This window comes from Microtus pennsylvanicus, chromosome 17, assembly GCF_037038515.1.
Source record: "Microtus pennsylvanicus isolate mMicPen1 chromosome 17, mMicPen1.hap1, whole genome shotgun sequence".
In the NCBI taxonomy this organism is placed as follows: domain Eukaryota; kingdom Metazoa; phylum Chordata; class Mammalia; order Rodentia; family Cricetidae; genus Microtus; species Microtus pennsylvanicus.
In genome coordinates this window covers 3,302,353-3,323,390 of record NC_134595.1, presented here as the reverse complement: position 1 = coordinate 3,323,390, position 21,038 = coordinate 3,302,353, and the positions used below count along the sequence as shown (strand labels likewise).

The following is a 21,038-nucleotide window of genomic DNA, read 5'->3' as shown; positions in this document are numbered from 1 at the left end:
AACACTGTATGAAAGACACCTTCTGATTGGTTTAATAAAGAGCTAAATGGCCAATAGCTAGGCAAGAGAGGAAAGGCGGGACTTCTGGGCAGAGATAGGAACTCTGGGAAGAAGACAGAACTCTGAGAGGCAGAGATTTTACCAGCAAGACACAGAGGAAGTTGGACATACAATATGGGGAAGAGGTGACCTATGTGGCAGAATGTAGAATATCAGTGGTTGAATTTACGTTATAAGAGCTAGTTAGGAACAAGCCTACACTAAGGCCAAGATTTCATAATTAGTAATGAGTCTTCGTGTCATTATCTGGGAGCTGGTAGTTCAAAGAGAAAGAACGGTTAAAGTGGGTGCTCCGTGTGTGGTATGTATAGCAAAACATGGCCTGAGAAAGCTGAGAAAAGATCCGGACCCTGAGCCAGACAAGCCCGGTACTTGAGGCACACAGAGGTGCAGCTCCTTTAATTGGCTCTGCTGTTCAGCCGAGCATTGAAACAGTTGCTGTGCTAGTTGGCACTAGGCAGAAATGCCTGCTGCAGCATTGGTACACCAACTTCCCAGAGCTCAGAACCAGTGGGGTAGTCTGCTGGATGGCCCAGGTGGAGGTGGTGGGGGACAAGCCAGGCACAAATCCCATGTGCTAAGGGGAGCCACACAGCAGGTGACTGTTTAAGGTTTGACTCATGTGGTCAGAGAAGGCTGCAGACCCGGTCCAGACTGAAAAACCTTTGGACAGGAACAGTGAGCTTGAAAATGTGCTTAGAAGCTAAACAAAGAAAAGAAAATGGGTATAGGCTATCATAGAAAATTTAGTTAAAAAATAAAATCTTTAAAGAAAGAGTAAATTAATATAAAAAGAATAAATACACAGGGCATCTAATCCTACTTAGTGCTTTATTATATATAGCTTTGAGATTTAAATACTAATGAGCAAAAAAAAATATGTGCTGAGAGACACTGGATTATGGAAACTGCTGAATTAAATCAGCCTATATATTTTACGGATGCTGTAACCTCAGAATGGAAGTCGGAAAATGTTGTATTGGGGGGAAAGGTTATGCCTTTGTGTCTACAAAAGCAAAAAGCTATGGATTCCTTCAAAATTAAAAAGGTCAGGTTTGTCTGTAGACATGAAGGGAAAAAAAAACTATAGGACAGGAGATGTATAGTCTGATCCCCCAACATGAAAACAGCTCTGAGACCGGATGAGACATGATAAATCTTGTTGGCTACGGAGTCCTCATGACTTATTATTACATGTCATTCATTCATATAGCATGGTTGGAGATTTATATTACAGATGGGCTATGCAGTCCCAAAGGGCTTATAAAGTTGACAGATGCCTTTAACCTGCTCAAATATAAAACATCAAATCATCTTTAGCTGACTTGTGCACACCGCACATTCCATACTTGTGCTAATGCAGATATCTCTGTTACCTTTAAACGTTTGTGTGTTTCAGATAAAGAAAGGACCAGGCACCAGTGAAGACAAGTAGCCCAGGTCATCTCAGAATGACAGTTGCAGTGTGCTCAAAAATCTGCATTCAGCACAGCTTCAAAGCTGCTACCCGATGTGGTCCAGCTTCACAGACCATTCCAGCCAGGTCTTCAAATAAGCTCTGCACTCTCCCATCACAGAGAAAACGAACAACAAATGATACAGATAGCTCTTCTAGGACTTGATCATAATCCCAATATTCTCAGGATCCCCAAAAGACGCCGTCGATCCCACACAGCAGGAAGTAATTTAGGAACATGATGCCCACATTCCCAAGAGGTTGGGTGGGTGATCTTTGGTCACTCAGTGGGTTTGTATATTTTTCATTGTTTATGGGATTAGTAGCAAGTTGTTATTAGTCAGATAGGAAACTAATCAAAGGAGGTTGGATTCAAGGATCTCTTTCTGAAAAGAAAAATGAGGGGATATAGGAATGATGATGGAGGAAGGTCATTGGCTAATAAAGGAACTGCCTCAGCCCATTTTATTGGTTAGGACGTAGGTAGGTGGAGTAAACAGAACAGAATGCCGGGAGGAAGAGGAAGTGAGCTCAGACTCGACAGCTCTCCTCTCAGGAGCAGACGCTTTCAGAGAGACGCCATGCTCCCAGCTCCCAGGCAGACGCAAGCAATGAAGCTCCGACCCAGGATGGACATAGGCTAGAATCGTCCCGGTAAGCGCACCTAGGGGCGCTACACAGATGATTAGAAATGGGCTAAATTAATATGTGAGAATTAGCCTAGAAGAGGCTAGATAGAAATGGGCCAAAGCAGTGTTTAAATGAATACAGTTTGTGTGTAATTATTTCGGGGCAAAAGCTAGCCGGGCAGGCGGCTGGGGTGTTGGGGACGCAGCCCTGCTGCTCCTTATTACTACAGAATGATAAGATAAAATGGTAGATTATTGAATCCACTGAAAAGCAACTACTAGTCTCAAATGTTTACATTGGTATGGGTTTTGTAAATTGATACAGATTTAAGGTTATTTTTGTTATACTGTATGTATGTTTCTACTCTTATTTAAGGTATTGTACCCATACAGCTCACTTAAAAATTTAATGTAAAGTTCTAGTTCTTAAAAACAATTATTATAAACTATTTAGAATAATTAATAATACAAATTAAGAGGTAGTCATCTATAACAATCAGACTTGTAGTTATGTTAGGTATATTTTCAAAGTCAAACAGAGATATATTTTAGATAGAAAGTTGGTCTTCAAACACTTCAGAGTTCTACAGAATTTAAGATTTTTAATAACATAAAGCTTTTCATGATAGTGAGATATATCTGCTCCTGGCAGCACCCGTTTACTTCAGAGAAGATGATGGGCACTGAAGAACCTCTATACAGAGTTTGCATACTGCTCTTGCCTTGACTGCTGACAATATGCTGTCCAAATTGGATGTAAAGTTTATAAAGGTTGAGAGACATATAAAGTTAAATTGTTTATCTCAGAAACTATTTTAGGTCTAAAAAGATATTTTTAGGTTGTTGATACAAGTTATGATACAAAGTGATTTAGGTACAATACTTTGGACTCGCCAGGATAGGACAGATAATAGAACACTTTCTCCAAAGCTGTCAAATAAAGATGGAGTAGACATGGTGAATGTAATTCTTTCCTGATAATTGTTCTTATTGTATATAGTTTTATTGTGTTAGGAGTTAAACCCTTTCCTTTTTGTTTAGACAAAAGGGGGAAATACTGTAGGACATTTCACTGGGTCAAAGGCACCTTATGGTTGGTTTAATAAAGAGCTAAATGGCTAATACCTAGGCAGGAGAGGATAGATGGGACTTCCAGTCAGAGATAGCAACTCTGGGAAGGATCTGAGAGGTGGAGATTTAGCCAGTGAGATGGAGAAAGTCGAATATACAGTATGGAGAAGAGGTAACAAGCCACGTGGCAGAATTTAGAATAATATAAATGGGTTAATTTAAGTTATAAGAGCCAGTTGGGAACAAGCCTAAGCTAAGGCCAAGCTTTCGTAATTAGTAAGAAGTCTCCGTGTCATTATTTGGGAGCTGATGGTCAAAGAAAGTCTGACTACACAAACGCGAGCACACAGACACAATTCATATTACTGAATACATATGAAATTCCCTATCATTATTCTCTAAATTGCAGAGATTAAAACTATCTACCTAACATTGGCATTACATTAGATATCATCAATAGTCCATAAATGCTCCAAAGTATACAGGAGAAAGTCTACAGGTTCTATACAAATCCTTAGCATTTTAAATAAGGGTCTTGAACATATGCAGGTTTGTTATCTGCAGAGTGGTCCTGAGGATAGCAAGGGAGGATTAGTTATAGGATAATTTATCTTCCTAGTTTCCTGGGAGCACAGAATTTTCTGGAATAGGATGGTTGTGGGGAACTTTCTTTAGGCCTCTTGAACCAAGTGTGGTACTTTACTGGGACATCTCAAAGTCTATGAAATATTTTTGATGATGATGATGATGATTTTATGAGCAAACAGGGATTGCTTAGAGATTTATGGAAATGGAAGGAACCAATGCTCAGTTTCTCTTATTGAGTCTGGATCTCGGATTCCTTGTTGACTACCTGGGAATTATAAGTTGCTAGGGGTAGCTCTCCTTCCCTGCCCTTTGATTTGAATTTAACAAGAACTTCTGTGGTCTGAGAACCAGCCTACTCTAGACAGTTCAGGCTCATGAAAGATGTTTTGCTGGGTCTGGCTGAGAGGCAGAAATAAAATGTTAATTTTTCTAAACTTGCTCTCATAGGCCTCCCCTAGACAAAAGGTACCAGTGTTTCCCTTTGGCACAGGGGAAGGAGTAGAAAGGATGCTGAGATGCTAATCCCAAGTTTGGAGTATCTCAGGCGATCACAGAGATAATTTGTCTTTTATGACAGTGCAGTTCCCAGCATCCCTCTGGGATGCCTTAGACTCAAATTGTCTGGGAAAAGCAAAATCAGTCACATTTGGCAAAGCTCAATGCACCAGAGCATGGGAAACACAAATTAAAATAGATACTTCTTCAGTCACTAAACTGTTTGGTTACAAGTTTGCTTGGTATAAAGAGAATCATTAGAAAAGGCAGCTCCCAAGGGGTCAGCCTCCAGTTCAGGTTTGGTGAGCTTCACAGGCCTGTTCAGTCTCTTTGAGGCTTAGCATCCTCATCCTCCTAGCTCAAAGTAAAGAAATCTTTAAACAAAGCCAGGATAACAAGGGCTAGCCATTCTAAAATCACTTTCTTATTCTGCTCATAGGAATTCATAAACACTTTTCAATTCGTCAGACATGATGTTCTGTTCCTGGGATAGTGGCAATCACTTTATCACTGGCTTTTGTTTGTTAAGGGAGTCTGAGCTTCGCCTAACAAGTGCCCCTCATCTCCTGTCTAAGGTAGTAAATCAATAAGGATCAAGTTTGAGACAGGGTGAATTATTATTACATCTGTTATTCCATAGAAATCTTTCTTTTCTGCTATGGCGAATCTAAGAGACACATTGTCCCACTGTGAATGTCATTCTGTTTAATTCTAACATCTGTATAAAACATAAAGGTACTGATTTCGCTACATAGTCTGACATGCTTTTCCCTAAAGAGGCTAACATCTCTGGGTTTGGATCACCAATATACACAACATACTTTTGTTAATATGAATTTATACATTTCTTTGGATTATTTTGAGACTGAATCTCATGTATCTTAATCTTACTACAAAAATTAGGTTAGCCTTGAACTCCTGATCTTCCTACTTTAGACTCCTCAGTGCTAGGATGCTGGTGTGTGCCACCTTGCCGGCTCCATTAGTGTTTTTAAACTCTACTGTATGAAACAGCACCTCCTGGCCTGGGGGCCATTGTTCTGGGCAGCAGTGGGAGGTGCTGGAATTTGACCACATGTTATTCACGAGCTCATACGATGCAGACGTGAGAACTAAAGGGCATTCGCTGCATTCTCCAACTCATGATCTTGTGAATGTGTTTGAAACCCAGAGCAGGACACTCCCATTTAATATGCTTGTTGTCCAAGATGATAGACAAGAAAGTTCCAATCATCCAAGAGGACTGAAAGGATGGGTTCCAGCCAGGACATTACAATGACTCAGCTCTTTTCCAATATTAGTACCTAGAGCTAATACTTATAGTGACGTGTATTGAGTGCCAGCTGCAAGTTACACACTGTAGCTGACAAGTTCTTATCATTCTACTCTAAGCTCTGCCCCTGGGCATTTTTGTGGGTGCTCATGAGTTGTGTGTATTTGTAGGTAGACCTACAAGACAGGGAAAATGCTACACAGAAATCAGAGTCTGCCTTCAGTGCTGACAAGATTCTCTTCTGTTCCTTGAATGTTGAAAGAATTAGCACCATGAATCCTACAAAAACTCCCTGTATCTCAGGACATGCCATTCTGTTTGTTGTGTTTGTTGGTTTTTTGAGACGGGGGTTTCTTTGTGTATCTCTGGCTGTCCTGGAACTTGTTTCGTAGACCAGGTTGGACTCCAACTCACTAACATCAACCTGCCTCTGCCTCCCAAGTGCTGGAATTAAAGGCACACAACACCACTGCCTGGCCCTTACACCATGCTATTATACTGGTAAGATTTGGGGAACGTGAATTGCTCAGATCTCATATACAAACAGTAGATATCTTTGACAACAATATTCTGAAATTTACTTCTAGGAGGAGGAGTGGAAGGATTAAAGCACACAAATGTTCCTTGTCCTCTTTAAAGTGGCTGACCTACTTGCCCCAGACGGGTGAGGTACCCAACAGAAAGTAAGCAAGAGAGCAGACAAAATGAACAAGTATAGTTCTGTGGTTTGATTTAAATAAACAACTTCTGTGGGAGAAAATGACTGTGGTCTGGGTAATGTTCATATCTATAAAACTCAAGAAAGATGAATGCAACCTGATATGCACAGAATTTTCTTGACCTGACTGTGGAATTCTGCTCTGAATTATTCTGGTCGAGAGGAACTTCTGATTGGAATCAGACATGGGCTTACCCAGCGGAGGTCATGGTCACATGGCCCTGCTCGTCCCTCTTCATCTTCATATAAAGGGAACCCTTCTCTTCGAGCCTGATAGTACTCCTTCCGAAGTTTCTGGATGCGGTCACTGTTACCAGTCATGGGACGGCCACTGTAGCACAGGAATAGATATGGTCACATGGTGGACATCAGCCTCTGAGATCCCCTTTCCCTTTCCCTGTTAAAGGGTCTGATGTCCAAATTTGAAATTTGACAATGCAATTTAAACTAGGAAAATGGTAAAATCAATAATAAGCAAAGAAAGGACATATCACACACACACACACACACACACACACACACACACACACACACACACACACATTTAGCTCCAAGTATCAAGGCATCTGATTTGGGATTAATAAGTGCTTTTTGGGAATGAGCTTCTAGAGAAATTCAAAAATTCACTGTGTTCTTCTTACAATCACATATGCAGTGTTTGGTTAAATTTCAATATGGGTATCCCATTCTTTCAAATGTCATTGCTTATTTGAGATCAAATCCCAGTTGTTTGACCTGAAGGTTGGATGTGACAAATGATTGGCTGGCATGCACCAGCATTCCTTTCAGTGAAACTCAAGACTTTGTGTGTGTGTGTGTGTGTGTGTGTGTGTTAGGGGATGGGGTGGTGTCAGGATATAGGCCACTCTATGAGTGAAGATAGACCACAGGAAAGAAAGAAGGTGAGAGATACGGCAATAAGGGAAAGATTTGGGTAGGGGAAGGTAGACAGCTGCCCAATGTTTCAGTGTGCTCCTTGTCCAAGGGTCATGTCTCTCTGTGTTACCCACTGATTCTGCTTAAGATTATAGCTTGCACAGTGCCACCTTGGGCAACCAGTGGCCCCTTTATAGGTTGGGTTGATTTGTTATGATTATTTTAACATAACCAGGATTATGCTTACGCTTTATAATCAGCCCAGGGAGGCAAGACAAATCAGATATATAGGTCTTGACCTGCCATTGAACCTCACCGGTTCATTTAACGATTGAGTGTCCCACTGTGCCAGACCTCACATTAAAATCTGGAGATGTAAAGATGAGCATTTCATGTCCTTTCCTGGATGAATCTGCTGTGGAATAATCCTCTTGTACACTGTAAAGATTTGTACACTCGAATTAGTATAATAAAACGCTGATTGACCAGTAGCCAGGCAGGAAGTATGGGCAGAGCAATCAAACTAATGCTGATAGGAAGGAGAAGGGCGAAGTGGAGAATCACCAGCCAGATGCAGTGGGCCCAGGTGATGATTGTGCCATGCTAATAAATGTAAGAGCACATGGCAAAGCATAAATAGAAATATGGGTTAATTTGAGTGTAAGAGTTACCTAGTAACAAGCCTGAGCTATTGGCTGAGCATTTACAATTTGTGTTAAGCCCTCGAGTCAATTATTTGGGAAGCAGATGCCAGGAACAAATGGGCGGGAGAGAAATGTCTGACTACACAAACCACAATCTCAGAGGAATGAATACGACACCACTGGAAGAATCTGCACAGGGCTTATGGGAACATGAGTGCTTAAATTTTGATAGGGTGAGAGCAGGCCATGGGAGGTGATAGTGGAAGGCTCCATAGAGGAGGTGATACTCTAGTTGAAACTTATAGGAACAAAAACATTTTGCTTTGGGGATTCATTCTCCAGTCAGCACATTTGGGCAAGTAGAGGTCCCAGTTACCTTTGTTCTACCCCCCTTCACATCAGAAGATATGTGGTCCCTTCCTCATGTTATTAGTAAGTATTGATGACCTGAGTCTTGGATAAAAATCACTCTGTAGTTTATGGCTATATGGGAGGGATTGTGGGAAGAGGAACAAGGGACTATTGGATACATATGTAGAAACCCTGATGTGAAGAACCTTGCATGTCATAAAGGTCCTTAGGTATTACTGTTTAGTTTTACACTTAAATGAGACACCTTATAAAAAAAAAAGAGCTAACTCAAAACAAAGTAAAGTATTTGACAATTAAGCTAGGAAGTTATAAGAAATAAAGTTGTAAGTAAACATGTTTTCAGGACCAGGTCTTCTACTGGATGGGAAAGTAGTGGACAGTGTGCCCACAGATTGGCTGTGTGGCTTCTCACCAGTAAGTATGCACTGGCCACTGGGCTTCACAGATCCACTAGCGATGTCAATTGATCAACAATCAATGCTTTTGACTAAGAAAGGGCAAACCCTGAGGTTGGAGTGATGGCTCCGTACTTAGGAGGAATTTGATTCTCAGCACATATGTTTACATGTTTACAGCCACCTATAATTCAAACTCCATGGAATCTGCCACCTTGGGTCTATGTGTGCGCACCTGCACTTACATGCACACACCCATGCAGACACACATGCACACACATAATTGAAAATAATGAGAATAAATCTTCAAAAAGAGTAAGTTAAGTGCCGACAAGGGGCGAGGGGGATGACACAGACCTTCCTTTTTCCTATGTATTGAAAAATTCTTAAAGTAGTTCTATTTCTCCTTCATTTTTGTTTTTAATTTAAAAAGATAACCCTCAATACAATAAGGGACTGCTAAGCTTTCCTGGAGCGCATGCGGTGAGAGCAGCATGCTCTACTCTGAGAGCTGCCTGGCTCCTTAGTAATACAACACGACTGCAGGGGCTAGATCCAATGCACAGGCTTTGCTGGTTACAGAGATGCAAGAGCAGCATTCAAACTCCCCAGATGAGTTCAATCAACGTGGTGCAAACATTGCATACATAATCTATTAGTTTACCCCAAAGAAACTGAAGCATTGAATTCAAGTAGAATGAAGTCATCAGTAATAAAGGAAAACAGAAAAAGGGAAGAAAGCGACTGGTAAGGTACTGTTTTTATAAAAGGACCAAACATCACAATATTCTTCCATTTGCGGTGGGAAAAAATCACATTCAGACTATAAACTGTTCTTCCATATGCCTATAAATACGTAAATTTAAAAATATGGGTTTGATCAGCCTGCCATTCTCAAACAAGACAGTAAGGAAAGAATATAAAAGCAGTTGTTCAGCATTCAAAAAAAGTCCCTCATGGCCGACAGGAGCATGACTATGTACCTGGAAGAGAAATCTGGCCCCAGTGAAAAACAAGAGGAAAGTCATGGAGTATCTCCATGCAAAATGTGCTGTGTCTTTTCCCAAGTGTGAATAGTCTTATTTCCCCGTTTCTAAAAAACCTCTTTCTGCCCTTTAGTAACAACAGTATAGTTTTCCAAGTTAAGAATCACACATTCTAATTCATTTTTCAGTGCTTCTCAATAGATAATACATGCTTATCACTAAACTAAAATGTTATATATTACAGTGTCATAAGCATAGTAATCAATTGATTCTATTTTGTGTTAAAGTTATGCAAATTTAGCAATTTGATGCTAGATTTATAGATATTTTGTAGCAATGTTATCAACCATTATAATAATAACTTATACCATAAATATATTGATGCAAACTTTTATTTCTGCTGTCTGGTCAGAATGCACACCACAAATAAATTACATTCTTCTTTCTGAAGGACCCTAGAGAACTTTAGAATCCTTCTGAAGCCAGGACTTCAGAAAACTACCAAGCCATAGGGTAGATACTTGAATGGACTTTATTTATAATTCTAGTGTAATAGCTTTGAAAAATACTTCAAAGTCTGAAAATAATATTAAAAGATAATGTTTATTGTTCTGCTCATCTAAATGAAGAAGAGAAGGCAATCAGGTATAGATGACTAAGAAAGTTGGTGTGACTCCAAACATTCCTGTTGACTGGAGCGACTTGTGGTTGAAACCATCTATCTTCTCTATATCATAGAGACTTGGGCCTCTAGCAGACACAAAACCATGAGAGACTTAAGGCTAGCACACAGGATTTGACTCCTGAAGGTCTCACTCCTGAAGGTCCCTAGGTGCCACCAGGTCTATCATGTGGTTTTTATGGAACATAGTAGCAGGAATTCTGGGAAACCTTCTACCTGACATATTCAGAAGTGACATCAAGTTCTGATGAAACTCAAAGCTCTTAAAGGATTAAACATCTACACCACTACATGGAAGATTAGCCGCTCTGTATTTGTTGTTTATTGGGCAAATTAGTTTGGATCCTCTGTGTTTGTTTTTCCACCAAGGCAAGGATGATACTTGCGCATGACCACACCCAGTTGAGTCTGGCCATTCTTACAAAAATAGCTGTATATATATGTAGGTGAACAGTAATGGTCTTAGAATATTGAATTAACTCAAGCTATATAGCAAGACGTTTATGCTAATTAGGATTTTTTGCCAATTACATAGCCTGTGTCTTTAAAGGCAGTATCTTTAAACAGGCCCTTTTTAGAACACCGCTGAGCTGGACAGAGCTTAATTTTTTTTTATTTTAGTTCATTTTTTAAAAATTTTTTATTGAGAAAAAGAAAAAAAAGTTCCGCCTCCTCCCAGCCTCCCATTTCCCTCCCCCTCCTCCCACCCTTCTCCCCCTTCCCCCACTCTTCTCCCCCTCCCTCTCCAGTCCAAAGAGCAGTCAGGGTTCCCTGCCCTGTGGAAAGTCCAAGGTCCTCCCCCCTCCGTCCAGGTCTAGGAAGGTGAACATCCAAACTGGCTAGGCTCCCACCAAGCCAGCACATTAAGTAGGATCAAAACCCCATGCCATTGTCCATGGCTTCTCATCAGCCCTCATTGTTCACCATGTTCAGAGAGTCCGGTCTTATCCCATGCTTTTTCATTCACAGTCCAGCTGGCCTTGGTGAGCTCCCAATAGATCAGCCCCACTGTCTCAGTGGGTGGGTGCACCCCTCGTGGTCCCGACTTCCTTGCTCATGTTCTCCCTCCTTCTGCTCCTCATTGGGACCTTGGGAGCTCAGTCTGGTGCTCCAGTGTGGGTCTCTGTCTCTATCTCCATCCATCACCAGATAAAGGTTCTATCGTGATATGCAAGATATTTGTCAGTATTGCTATAGGATAGGGTCATTTCAGGTTCCCTATTCTCAGCTACCCAAGGAACTAACTGGGAACATCGCCTTGGGCTCCTGGGAGCCACTCTAGGTTCAAGTCTCTTGCCAACCCTAATGTGGCTCCCTTAACTAAGAATTGTGCTTCCCTGCTCCCCTATCCAACCTTCCTTTATCCCACTCATCCTGTTTTCCCAAGTTCCCCCCATTCTCCCCTTCTCACTTTTCTTTCCCCATCTCCCCTTACCCTCATCCCACCCCACCCCCAAGATCCCAATTTTTTGCCCGGCGATTTTGTCTACTTCCCATAGCTAGGAGGATAACTATATGTTTTTCTTTGGGTTCACCTTCTTATTTAGCTTCTTTAGGATCACCAATTATAGACTCCGTGATCTTTATTTATGACTAGAAACCAATTATGAGTGAGTACATCCCATGTTCATATTTTTGGGTCTGGGTTACCTCACTCAGGATAGTGTTTTCTATTTCCATCCATTTACATGCAAAATTCGAGAAGTCATTGTTTTTTTACCGCAGCATAGTACTCAAATGTGTATATATTCCACACTTTCTTCATCCATTCTTCCATTGAAGGGCATCTAGGTTGTTTCCAGGTTCTGGCTATTACAAATAATGCTGCTAGGAACATAGTTGAACAAATGCTTTTGTAATATGATAGGGCATGTCTTGGGTATATTCCCAAGAGTGGTATTGCTGGGTCCAGGGGTAGGTTGATCCTGAATTTCCTGAGAAACCGCCACACTGCTTTCCAAAGTGGTTGCACAAGATTGCATTCCCATCAGCAATGGATGAGGGTACCACTTCCTCCACAACCTCTCCAGCAAAGGCTATCATTGGTGTTTTTGATTTTAGCCATTCTGACAGGTGTAAGATGATATCTCAAAGTTGTTTTGATTTGCATTTCCCTGATTGCTAAGGAGGTTGAGCATGACCTTAAGTGTCTTTTGGTCATTTGAACTTCTTCTGTTGAGAATTCTCTGTTCAGTTCAGTGCCCCATTTTTTAATTGGGTTAATTAGCATTTTAAAGTCTAGTTTCTTGAGTTCTCTATATATTTTGGAGATCAGACCTTTGTCCGTTGCGGGGTTGGTGAAGATCTTCTCCCAGTCAGTAGGTTGCCTTTTTGTCTTAGTGACAGTGTCCTTTGCTTTACAGAAGCTTCTCAATTTTAGTAGGTCCCATTTATTCAATGTTGCCCTGAATGTCTGTGCTGCTGGGGTTATACATAGGAAGAGATCTCCTGTGCCCATCTGTTGTAGGGTATTTCCCACTTTCTCTTCTATCAGGTTCAGTGTGTTTGGACTGATATTGAGGTCTTTGATCCATTTGGACTTGAGTTTTGTGCATGGTGATAGATATGGGTCTATTTTCATTCTTCTACAGGTTGACATTCAGTTGTGCCAGCACCATTTGTTGAAGATGCTTTCTTTCTTCCATTGTATACTTTTAGCTCCTTTATCGAAAATGAGGTGTGCATAGGTTTGTGGGTTAAAATCCGGGTCTTCTATACAATTCCATTGGTTAACTACTTTGTTTTTATGCCAGTACCACACTGTATTCATTACTGTAGCTCTGTAATAGAGTTTGAAGTCAGGGATGGTAATGCCTCCAGACGATCCTTTATTGTATAAGATTGTTTTGGCTATCCTGGGTTTTTTGTTTTTCCATATAAAGTTGATTATTGTCCTCTCAAGATCTGTGAAGAATTTTGATGGGATCTTGATGGGGATTGCATTGAATCTATAAATTGCCTTTGGTAGAATTGCCATTTTTACTATGCTGATCCTCCCAATCCAAGAGCAAGGGAGGTTCTTCCATTTTCTGGTATCCTCTTCAATTTCTTTCTTCAATGCCTTAAAGTTCTTGTCAAATAGATCTTTCACTTCCTTGGTTAGAGTTACCCCAAGATATTTTATGCTGTTTGTGGCTATCGTGAAAGGTGAAGCTTCTCTGATTTCCCTCTCTGCTTCCATATCCTTTGTGTATAAGAGGGCGACTGATTTTTTGGAGTTGATCTTGTAATCTGCCACATTACTAAAGGTGTTTATCAGCTGTAAAAGTTCTTTGGTGGAGTTTTTGGGGTCGCTTATGTACACTATCATATCATTTGCAAATAACGAAAGTTTAACTTCTTCCTTTCCAATTCGAATCCCCTTGACCCCATTATGTTTTCTTATTGCTATTGCTAGAACTTCAAGCACTATATTGAAGAGGTATGGAGAGAGTGGACAGCCTTGTCGTGTTCCTGATTTTAGTGGGATGGCTTTGAGTTTCTCTCCATTTAATTTGATGTTAGCTGTCGGCTTGGTGTAAATAGCTTTTATTATATTTAGGTATGACCCTTGTATCCCTAATCTCTCCAAGACGTTTATCATAAAGGGATGTTGAATTTTGTCAAATGCTTTTTTAGCATCTAATGAAATGATCATATGGTTTTTTTCTTTCAGTTTATTTATATGATGGATTACATTGATCGATTTTCGTATGTTGAACCAGCCCTGCATCTCTGGGATGAAGCCTCCTTGATCATAATGGGTAATTTTTCTAATGTGTTCTTGGATTCGGTTTGCCAGTATTTTGTTGAGGATTTTTGCGTCGATGTTCATGAGTGAGATTGGCCTGTAATTCTCTTTCTTGGTTGAGTCTTTGTGTGGTTTTGGTATCAGAGTAACTGTAGCTTCATAAAAGGAATTTGGCAATGACTCTTCTGTTTCTATATTGTGAAATACATTAAAGAGTATAGGTATTAGGTCTTCTTGGAAGTTCTGGTAGAATTCCACATTGAAACCATCTGGTCCTGGGCTTTTTTTAGTAGGGAGATTTTTGATAACAGCTTCTAATTCTTTGCAACTAACAGGTCTATTTAGATCGTTCACCTTGTCCTGGTTTAATGTTGGTATATTGTATTTATCTAAAAAAGTGTCCATTTCTTTTACATTTTCCAGTTTTGTGTCATACAGGCTTTTGTAGTAAGATCTAATGATTCTCTGAATTTCCTCAGTGTCTGTGGTTATGTCCCCCTTTTCATTTCTGATCTTATTAATTTGCATATTCTCTCTCTGCCGTTTGATTCGTTTGGATAGGGGTTTATCAATCTTGTTGATTTTCTCCAGGAACCAGCTTTTTGTTTCATTGATTCTTTAGATTGTTTTCTGTGTTTCTATTTTGTTGATTTCAGCCCTCAGTTTGATTATTTCCAGTCTTCTACTCCTCCTAGGTGAGTCTGCTTCTTTTTTTTTCTAGAGCTTTCAGGTGAGCTGTTAAGTCTCCAATGTGAGCTTTCTCTGTTTTCTTTAAGAAGGCACTTAGTGCTATGAACTTTCCTCTTAGGACTGCTTTCATAGTGTCCCATAAGTTTGAGTATGTTGTTTTTTATTTTCATTGAATTCAAGAAAGACTTTGATTTCTTTCTTTATTTCTTCCTTAATCCAGGTATGGTTCAGTAGTTGATTGTTCAGTTTCCATATGTTTGTAGGCTTTCTGGGGGTAGCATTGTTGTTGAATTCTAACTTTAATCCATGGTGATCTGATAAGACACAGGTGGTTACTAATATTTTCTTGTAACTGTGGAAGTTTGCTTTGTTACCGAGTATGTGGTCAATTTTTGAGAAGGTTCCATGAGCTGCAGAGAAGAAGGTATATTCTTTCCTATTTGGGTGGAATATTCTATAGATGTCTGTTAAGTCCATTTGATTCATTACCTCCATTAATTCTCTAATTTCTCTGCTAGGTTTCTGTCTGATTGACCTGTCCATTGGTGAGAGAGGAGTGTTGAAGTCTCCTACTATTAGTGTGTGTGGTTTGATGGCTGCCTTGAGTTTTAGTAATGTTTCTTTTACATACGTGGGTGCTTTTATATTAGGGGCATAGATATTCAGGATTAAGACTTCATCCTGATGAATTGTTCCTGTTATGAGTATAAAATGTCCCTCTCCATCTCTTCTGATTGATTTAAGTTTGAAGTTAGCTTTGTTAGAAATTAGTATGGCCACACCTGCTTGTTTCTTAGGTCCATTTGCTTGATAAGCCTTTTCCCAGCCCTTTACTCTGAGTAGGTGCCTGTCTTTGTGGTTGAGGTGTGTTTCTTGTAAACAGCAGAATGTTGGATCCTGTTTTCGTATCCAATCTCTTAGCCTGTGCCTTTTTATAGGTGAGTTGAGTCCATTGACATTCAGTGATATTAACGACCAGTGGTTATTAACTCCAGTCACTTTTTTAGTAGTAGAGTTTCCCTTCTTTGCGTTGCATTGGTGAAGGGTCTCTAGATGTCTGAGTTATTGTGGTCATTGTTGGACTCCTTGGTTAGTGATTTTCCTTCTATTACTTTCTGTAGGGCTGGGTTTGTGGCTACTTATTGTTTAAATTTATTTTTATCCTGGAAAATTTTGTTTTCTCCATTTATAGTGAACGAAAGCTTGGCTGGGTATAGTAGTCTGGGGTTGCATCCATGGTCTCTTAGTTTTTGCAGTACATCTATCCAGCACCTTTTGGCTTTCATGGTTTCCATAGAGAAGTCAGGTGTAAGTCTGATAGGTTCACCTTTATAAGTAACTTGGCCTTTTTCCTTTGCAGCTCTTAATATTCTTTCTTTATTCTGTATGTTTTGTGTTTTAATTATTATATGGCGAGGGGATGTTCTTTTTTTTTTGATCCAGCCTATTCGGTGTTCTGTATGCTTCTTGAACCTTCATAGGTACATCTTTCTTTAGGTTGGGAAAGTTTTCTTCTATAATTTTATTAAATATGTTTTCTGGACCGTTGAGCTGCACTTCTTCTCCTTCTTACACTCCTATTATTCTTAGGTTTGGTCTTTTTATTGCGTCCCATATTTCCTGAATGTTTTGTGATGAGAGTTTGTTGGACTTGCTATTTTCTTTAATCAGTGCGTTTATTTTCTCTATGGTGTCTTCAGAATCTGAGATTCTTTCTTCTATCTCTTGTATTCTGCTGGTTATGCTTGTTTCTGTAGTCTCTATTCATTTACCTAGATTTTCCATGTCCAGCCGGCCCTCTGTTTGTGTTTTCTTCTTTGCCTCCATTTCAGTTTTCAAGTCTTTAACTGTTTCCATTATCTGTTTGATTGTTTTTCCTTGGTTTCCTAGGGTATCATTCACTGATTTATTCAATTCTTCAAACTTTCTGTTATACTTCTCATCCATTTCTATAAGGGCATTTTTTACATGCTGTTTAAAGGCATCAATCACTTTTATAAAGTCATTTTTTTTCTACTTCTTCTTGATTAAGGTGTTCATGTCCTCCTGTTGTGAGGTCGCTGGGTTCTGGTGGTTTCATGTTGTTTTTCAGATTGTTGGGTGAATTCTTGCAATGGCGCCTGCCCATCTCTTCCTCCGAATGCTTCCCTATGGATCTTCTTTTACAGGATTAGGTCTCCTTGCCTACTGATGTACCTTCCCAGTGATGGCTCTCCTTGTGCTCCAGTGTTGTCTCTCCCCAATGATGGCTCTTCTGGTGCTGAGATCAGATCTCCATGCTGGTTGGGTAGCTCGTAAACAAAGCGCCTACCTTGCTTGCTGCAGGCAGGCTATTGAAACAAAGGAGCTCCCGCCTGCTAGGTTGACCTCGGAATTCGGCCCCAGTGCCCCGAAGAGGGAAGGGAGGCAGAAAGGGGGAGGGTTCTGGATGCAAGGTGGGTGGGATAGGAAGAGAGAGGCAGTTTGCTGGGAGTATAGGCCCAGCAGGAAGCCCAGGAAGTATAGGGAGGATGAGGAACATCTGAGTTCCGTGTCCCCGTGCCGAGATCAGATCTCTGTGCTGGTTGGGTAGCTCGTAATCAAAGCGCCACCTTGCTTGCTGCAGGCAGGCTATTCCAAAGCCTAATTTTGTAATGGGTTTCATTTTCTTTGCAGTTCTCGATAGTCATAAATAAAGACCATATGTGAAGCTCTTCACACCAGAGTGCTACATACTTTTCTGGATTCTAAACTTACTCTTCCTTGCTCATAATCCCTTCCACTGGAATACTTCTTAGAAATGGGTATTGGTCTGAGCACGGCGCAGTCTTCTCTCCTTGCTGCTGTGGTCCGCTGAAGGTAACCTAGCTTTATGGAGCAGCTGGGATGTCCCGGGCACGGGATCTGTGCTCCTGTCCTCAGTCAAATCTGTGAGAACAGTGTTGTTGTTGGCGTTTCCCAGACTCGCACACCAAGGCTCAGAGAAGAAGGAAATATGAGCATTGCGTGGCGGGCCAGGATTTGTGTGCCTGTAAAACCCTAGCTGTTTCTCCTATATCAAGTGGCCTTGGGAGAAAGGCATTAAAATGCAGCAGGCATTGTGGAGCAACAGTTCACAGGCATTTCAACACAGAGGGAATTTAGTGCGGTGCATTTATAGGCATACCTTTTGATATTCTTTTATTTGCACAGATCTTTGCTATAAAAAATAGAAATCGAAGTAGCTAAAGTAATAGGAATACAAGCAATGAAGTCTGTATTCATTAAAGGAATGATGTTGGAGCGATTGCAGACTGACATTTCTGGGCAATTAATATTATATCACTAACAGGCTCATGTGGGAAACTGACATAAAACTGAACGGAGTGCAGAAGAAAATCAACATCTGACTAGGATCCCACATGAAAGACTAAGACTGTGGATGAAGTCTAGGGTGGAGAGGCAGCCAGAGGCTGCAGGGAAAATTCTGTCTGTGTGGGGCTTTATTTTGCTAACCATACTAGAAATTCCGCAAAATATTCTAAGAAAACCATCCAGCTGAAGGCAGGTTATCATGGGAATGATTACGAGGTTTCGCTGGTAAAAAAAAAAAAAATCCTGCCCAATAAAAATGTGAGAGATTCTTATCTATGTATGGAGGATCTTATCCTTTTTCTCTCTCGCTTATATATTTCATCCCTGTGGCACTCTTTCCCCTCCTTCCATTTCTCCAGAATCTCCCCCTCACTACCCCCCCCCCCCCCCCAGATCTATCCCTTCTTCTGCCTCCCCTCAGCCAAGAGCAGGCCTCCCAGCTACCTCAGTGAAACATGACATAAGAGCCAACAATAAGCCCAGGCACATATCATAGCATCAAGGGCAGATGAAGCAACCCAGTAGAGGGATTAAGGTTTCACAGGCAGGCAAAAGAGTCAGAGACAGTCCCTGTCTCTCTCACTGTTTGGAGTCCCACAGAAACACCAAGGTACCCAGTCATAACACATATGCAGAGGACCTATGTCAGACCCCTACAGGCTCCCGGATCTCTGCAAGTTCCAGGAGTCCTGCTCAGTTGATCCTGTGGGCCATAAAGGGAGGATCTTATTCTTATGTATGTATTGAAGATAATGAGTAATTAAAAAACATTTAGATTTCTACACTCTGTAGACCTGACAGCATTTACACACATACTACAGAATTAACATTCCATGATGAAAATACATTTAAATATGTGACAATAATATTAAAGATACTTAATAATAAATACTTGGTTTTAAGAGGGTTCAATTCTATAGAATTCTCCCAATTACATTTTTTTTGTCCCCAAAAGTTCTGGAAATTATCTGATTTTTACTGAAAACTGCGATTATGCATTTCAAACCTCACACCCCAGGAGCAACCTAGTCTTGTATTGGCTTTAGATATCTTGATTTTGCATCCAGTGACATTGTGGAACCCTAATCATGGGTAGCATTTTGGGATTCTTGTTTCTAATTTCTTCTCCAATTCTCCCTCATTATCTATGATGATTTAACTATTTTATAGGAGCAAAGATATTGTAAAGAAATGCATGGGCCCTTCCCTTTGACTATCAAATTATTGAAGCAATGGGCCCTAAGAGACTGGAATTTTCCACAGGAGTGTTATGCTGATAGAATGAGTCTGAGTGTGGGAAGGGGGACAGCGGGGGGGGGGGGCACAGCATGGGAGAAGAGGGACACAGCGGCAGGGGGGAGACACACGGGGGCACAGTGGGGGGAACACAGCGGGGGGGACACAGCTGCGGGGGACACATCTAGTGCGGGGTTGGGGAGGGGGCTGGGCACAGCCAGGGTGGGGGCACAGCAGGGGGGAACACATCCAGCGGGGAGGGCACACTCAGGGGGAAGGGGAACACAGTAGCAGGGAGTGGGGGTGGGGGTGAGACACAGCTGGGGGGCACACATCTGGGGGGGCACAGCCAGGGGGTGGGGGTGAGACACAGCTGGGGGGGCACACATCTGGGGGGGCACACATCTGGGGGGCACAGCCAGGGGGAAGGGGGACACAGTAGCAGGGGTTGGGGGTGGGGATGAGACACAGCTGGGGGCACACATCCGGGGGGTACAGCCAGGGGGAAGGGGGTGGGGGTGAGATACAGCTGGGGGGGGACACATCTGGGGGGGCACACATCTGGGGGGGCACACATCTGGGGGGCACAGCCAGGGGGAAGGGGGACACAGTAGCAGGGGGTGGGGCAGGGGGTGGGGGTGAGGGGACACATCTAGCGGGGGTGTGGGGTGTGGGGGTGTCGGGGGGTGTGGGGCACAGCCGGGGGGGCACAGCAGGGGGGACACAGCTGGGAGGGAATACATCCGGGAGGGACACGGCCAGGGGGAAGGGGAGACACAGTAGCAGGGGGTAGGGGTGAGGGGACACACAGCTGGGGGGGACACATCCAGCCGGGGGGGGCATAGCCAGGATGGGGGCTTGTCCTGGAAAGAGATTCCACATTTATCTAACAACTTGTCAGACCACCTTGCAGGAGAGACTGGATCCAAGAGTATACCGATGGGTGGGACCACACTTTGGCCAAGTCTTTTTAGTTATGGCTACTTCTTGCCTTCTGTTTAAACCCGGATCTTAGCTTAGAAGATAGACTTGAGGAGGACTGGACCTCTTTGTTCCTTTTCCCACCCGGCTATACTTAATAAATCTTTTCTTCCCTGGCTTTTTAGTATTTGTCTCATTAATTGGCCTATTGAGGATAGTTGGCTGAGCCTCGCTTGTTAAAGCTGCCAGGGCCCAGGCTCTGATCCTAATAGCTCTGGTGAAAATGATACTCTCCATTTTCACCGAGTTTTGCCAACAGTTCACCCAAAAATAATGAGGATTTATCTCGATCATATGATTTCTACCAGAATTAAGTTAACTTTGTGATTAAAACAATTGCTGCAATTAAGAACCTCTTGTTTAGGATGGCTGCATTTAAGTTCCTTGATTAAGACTGACTAGTGTAGAGAACAGGCAAACGACATTAGTAACAGTCAAAATCAACGTTTTACTGTGGAATTCCCTGTTTCTTCAAGGAAGTGTACTCAGAGGACATCAGGAGGCAGAGGTTAGCCCCTAAAGATAGGAATATCTCATAACGACGAGGTGGTTGAGCTGTGGAAAAGTAACCTAGGTTCTATATTAATATCCAGCTTTGGAAAGTATACATGTCTAAGGCTGCTCTAGCCTGCCGCTTATGCCAGGATGTGGTGGGGCCTTCAAAACCTGCTTCAGAGGAATTACTATTCAAGTGGGGGTCATAGGTAATGGAAAACCCCCAAGACATGATCCTATATTAGCTCAGGCCAGATCCTGGTCCTTCCCCGGGCTGCGCTGGCGGCATTTGACCCAGATGCAATAATGTGACAATGTGCCTTGGCTA

The 21,038-nt window shown here is 41.8% G+C and overlaps 1 protein-coding gene across 3 annotated transcripts in view; it reads right to left on the bottom strand.

Annotated features, from left to right (window-relative positions):
• The window catches only part of Pard3b (par-3 family cell polarity regulator beta), a 1,014,383-nt gene that overhangs the window by 111,034 nt on the left and 882,311 nt on the right, over positions 1-21,038 (bottom strand). For all 3 annotated transcript variants that reach the window (XR_012908166.1, XM_075951370.1, XM_075951371.1), the window contains exon 21: positions 6,486-6,621. Coding sequence is in view for 2 of the 3 variants with exons in the window: in XM_075951370.1 (XP_075807485.1) it covers positions 6,486-6,621 (136 nt within the window). In the remaining variant the exon portion in view is untranslated. The remainder of the gene's footprint in view (positions 1-6,485; positions 6,622-21,038) is intronic.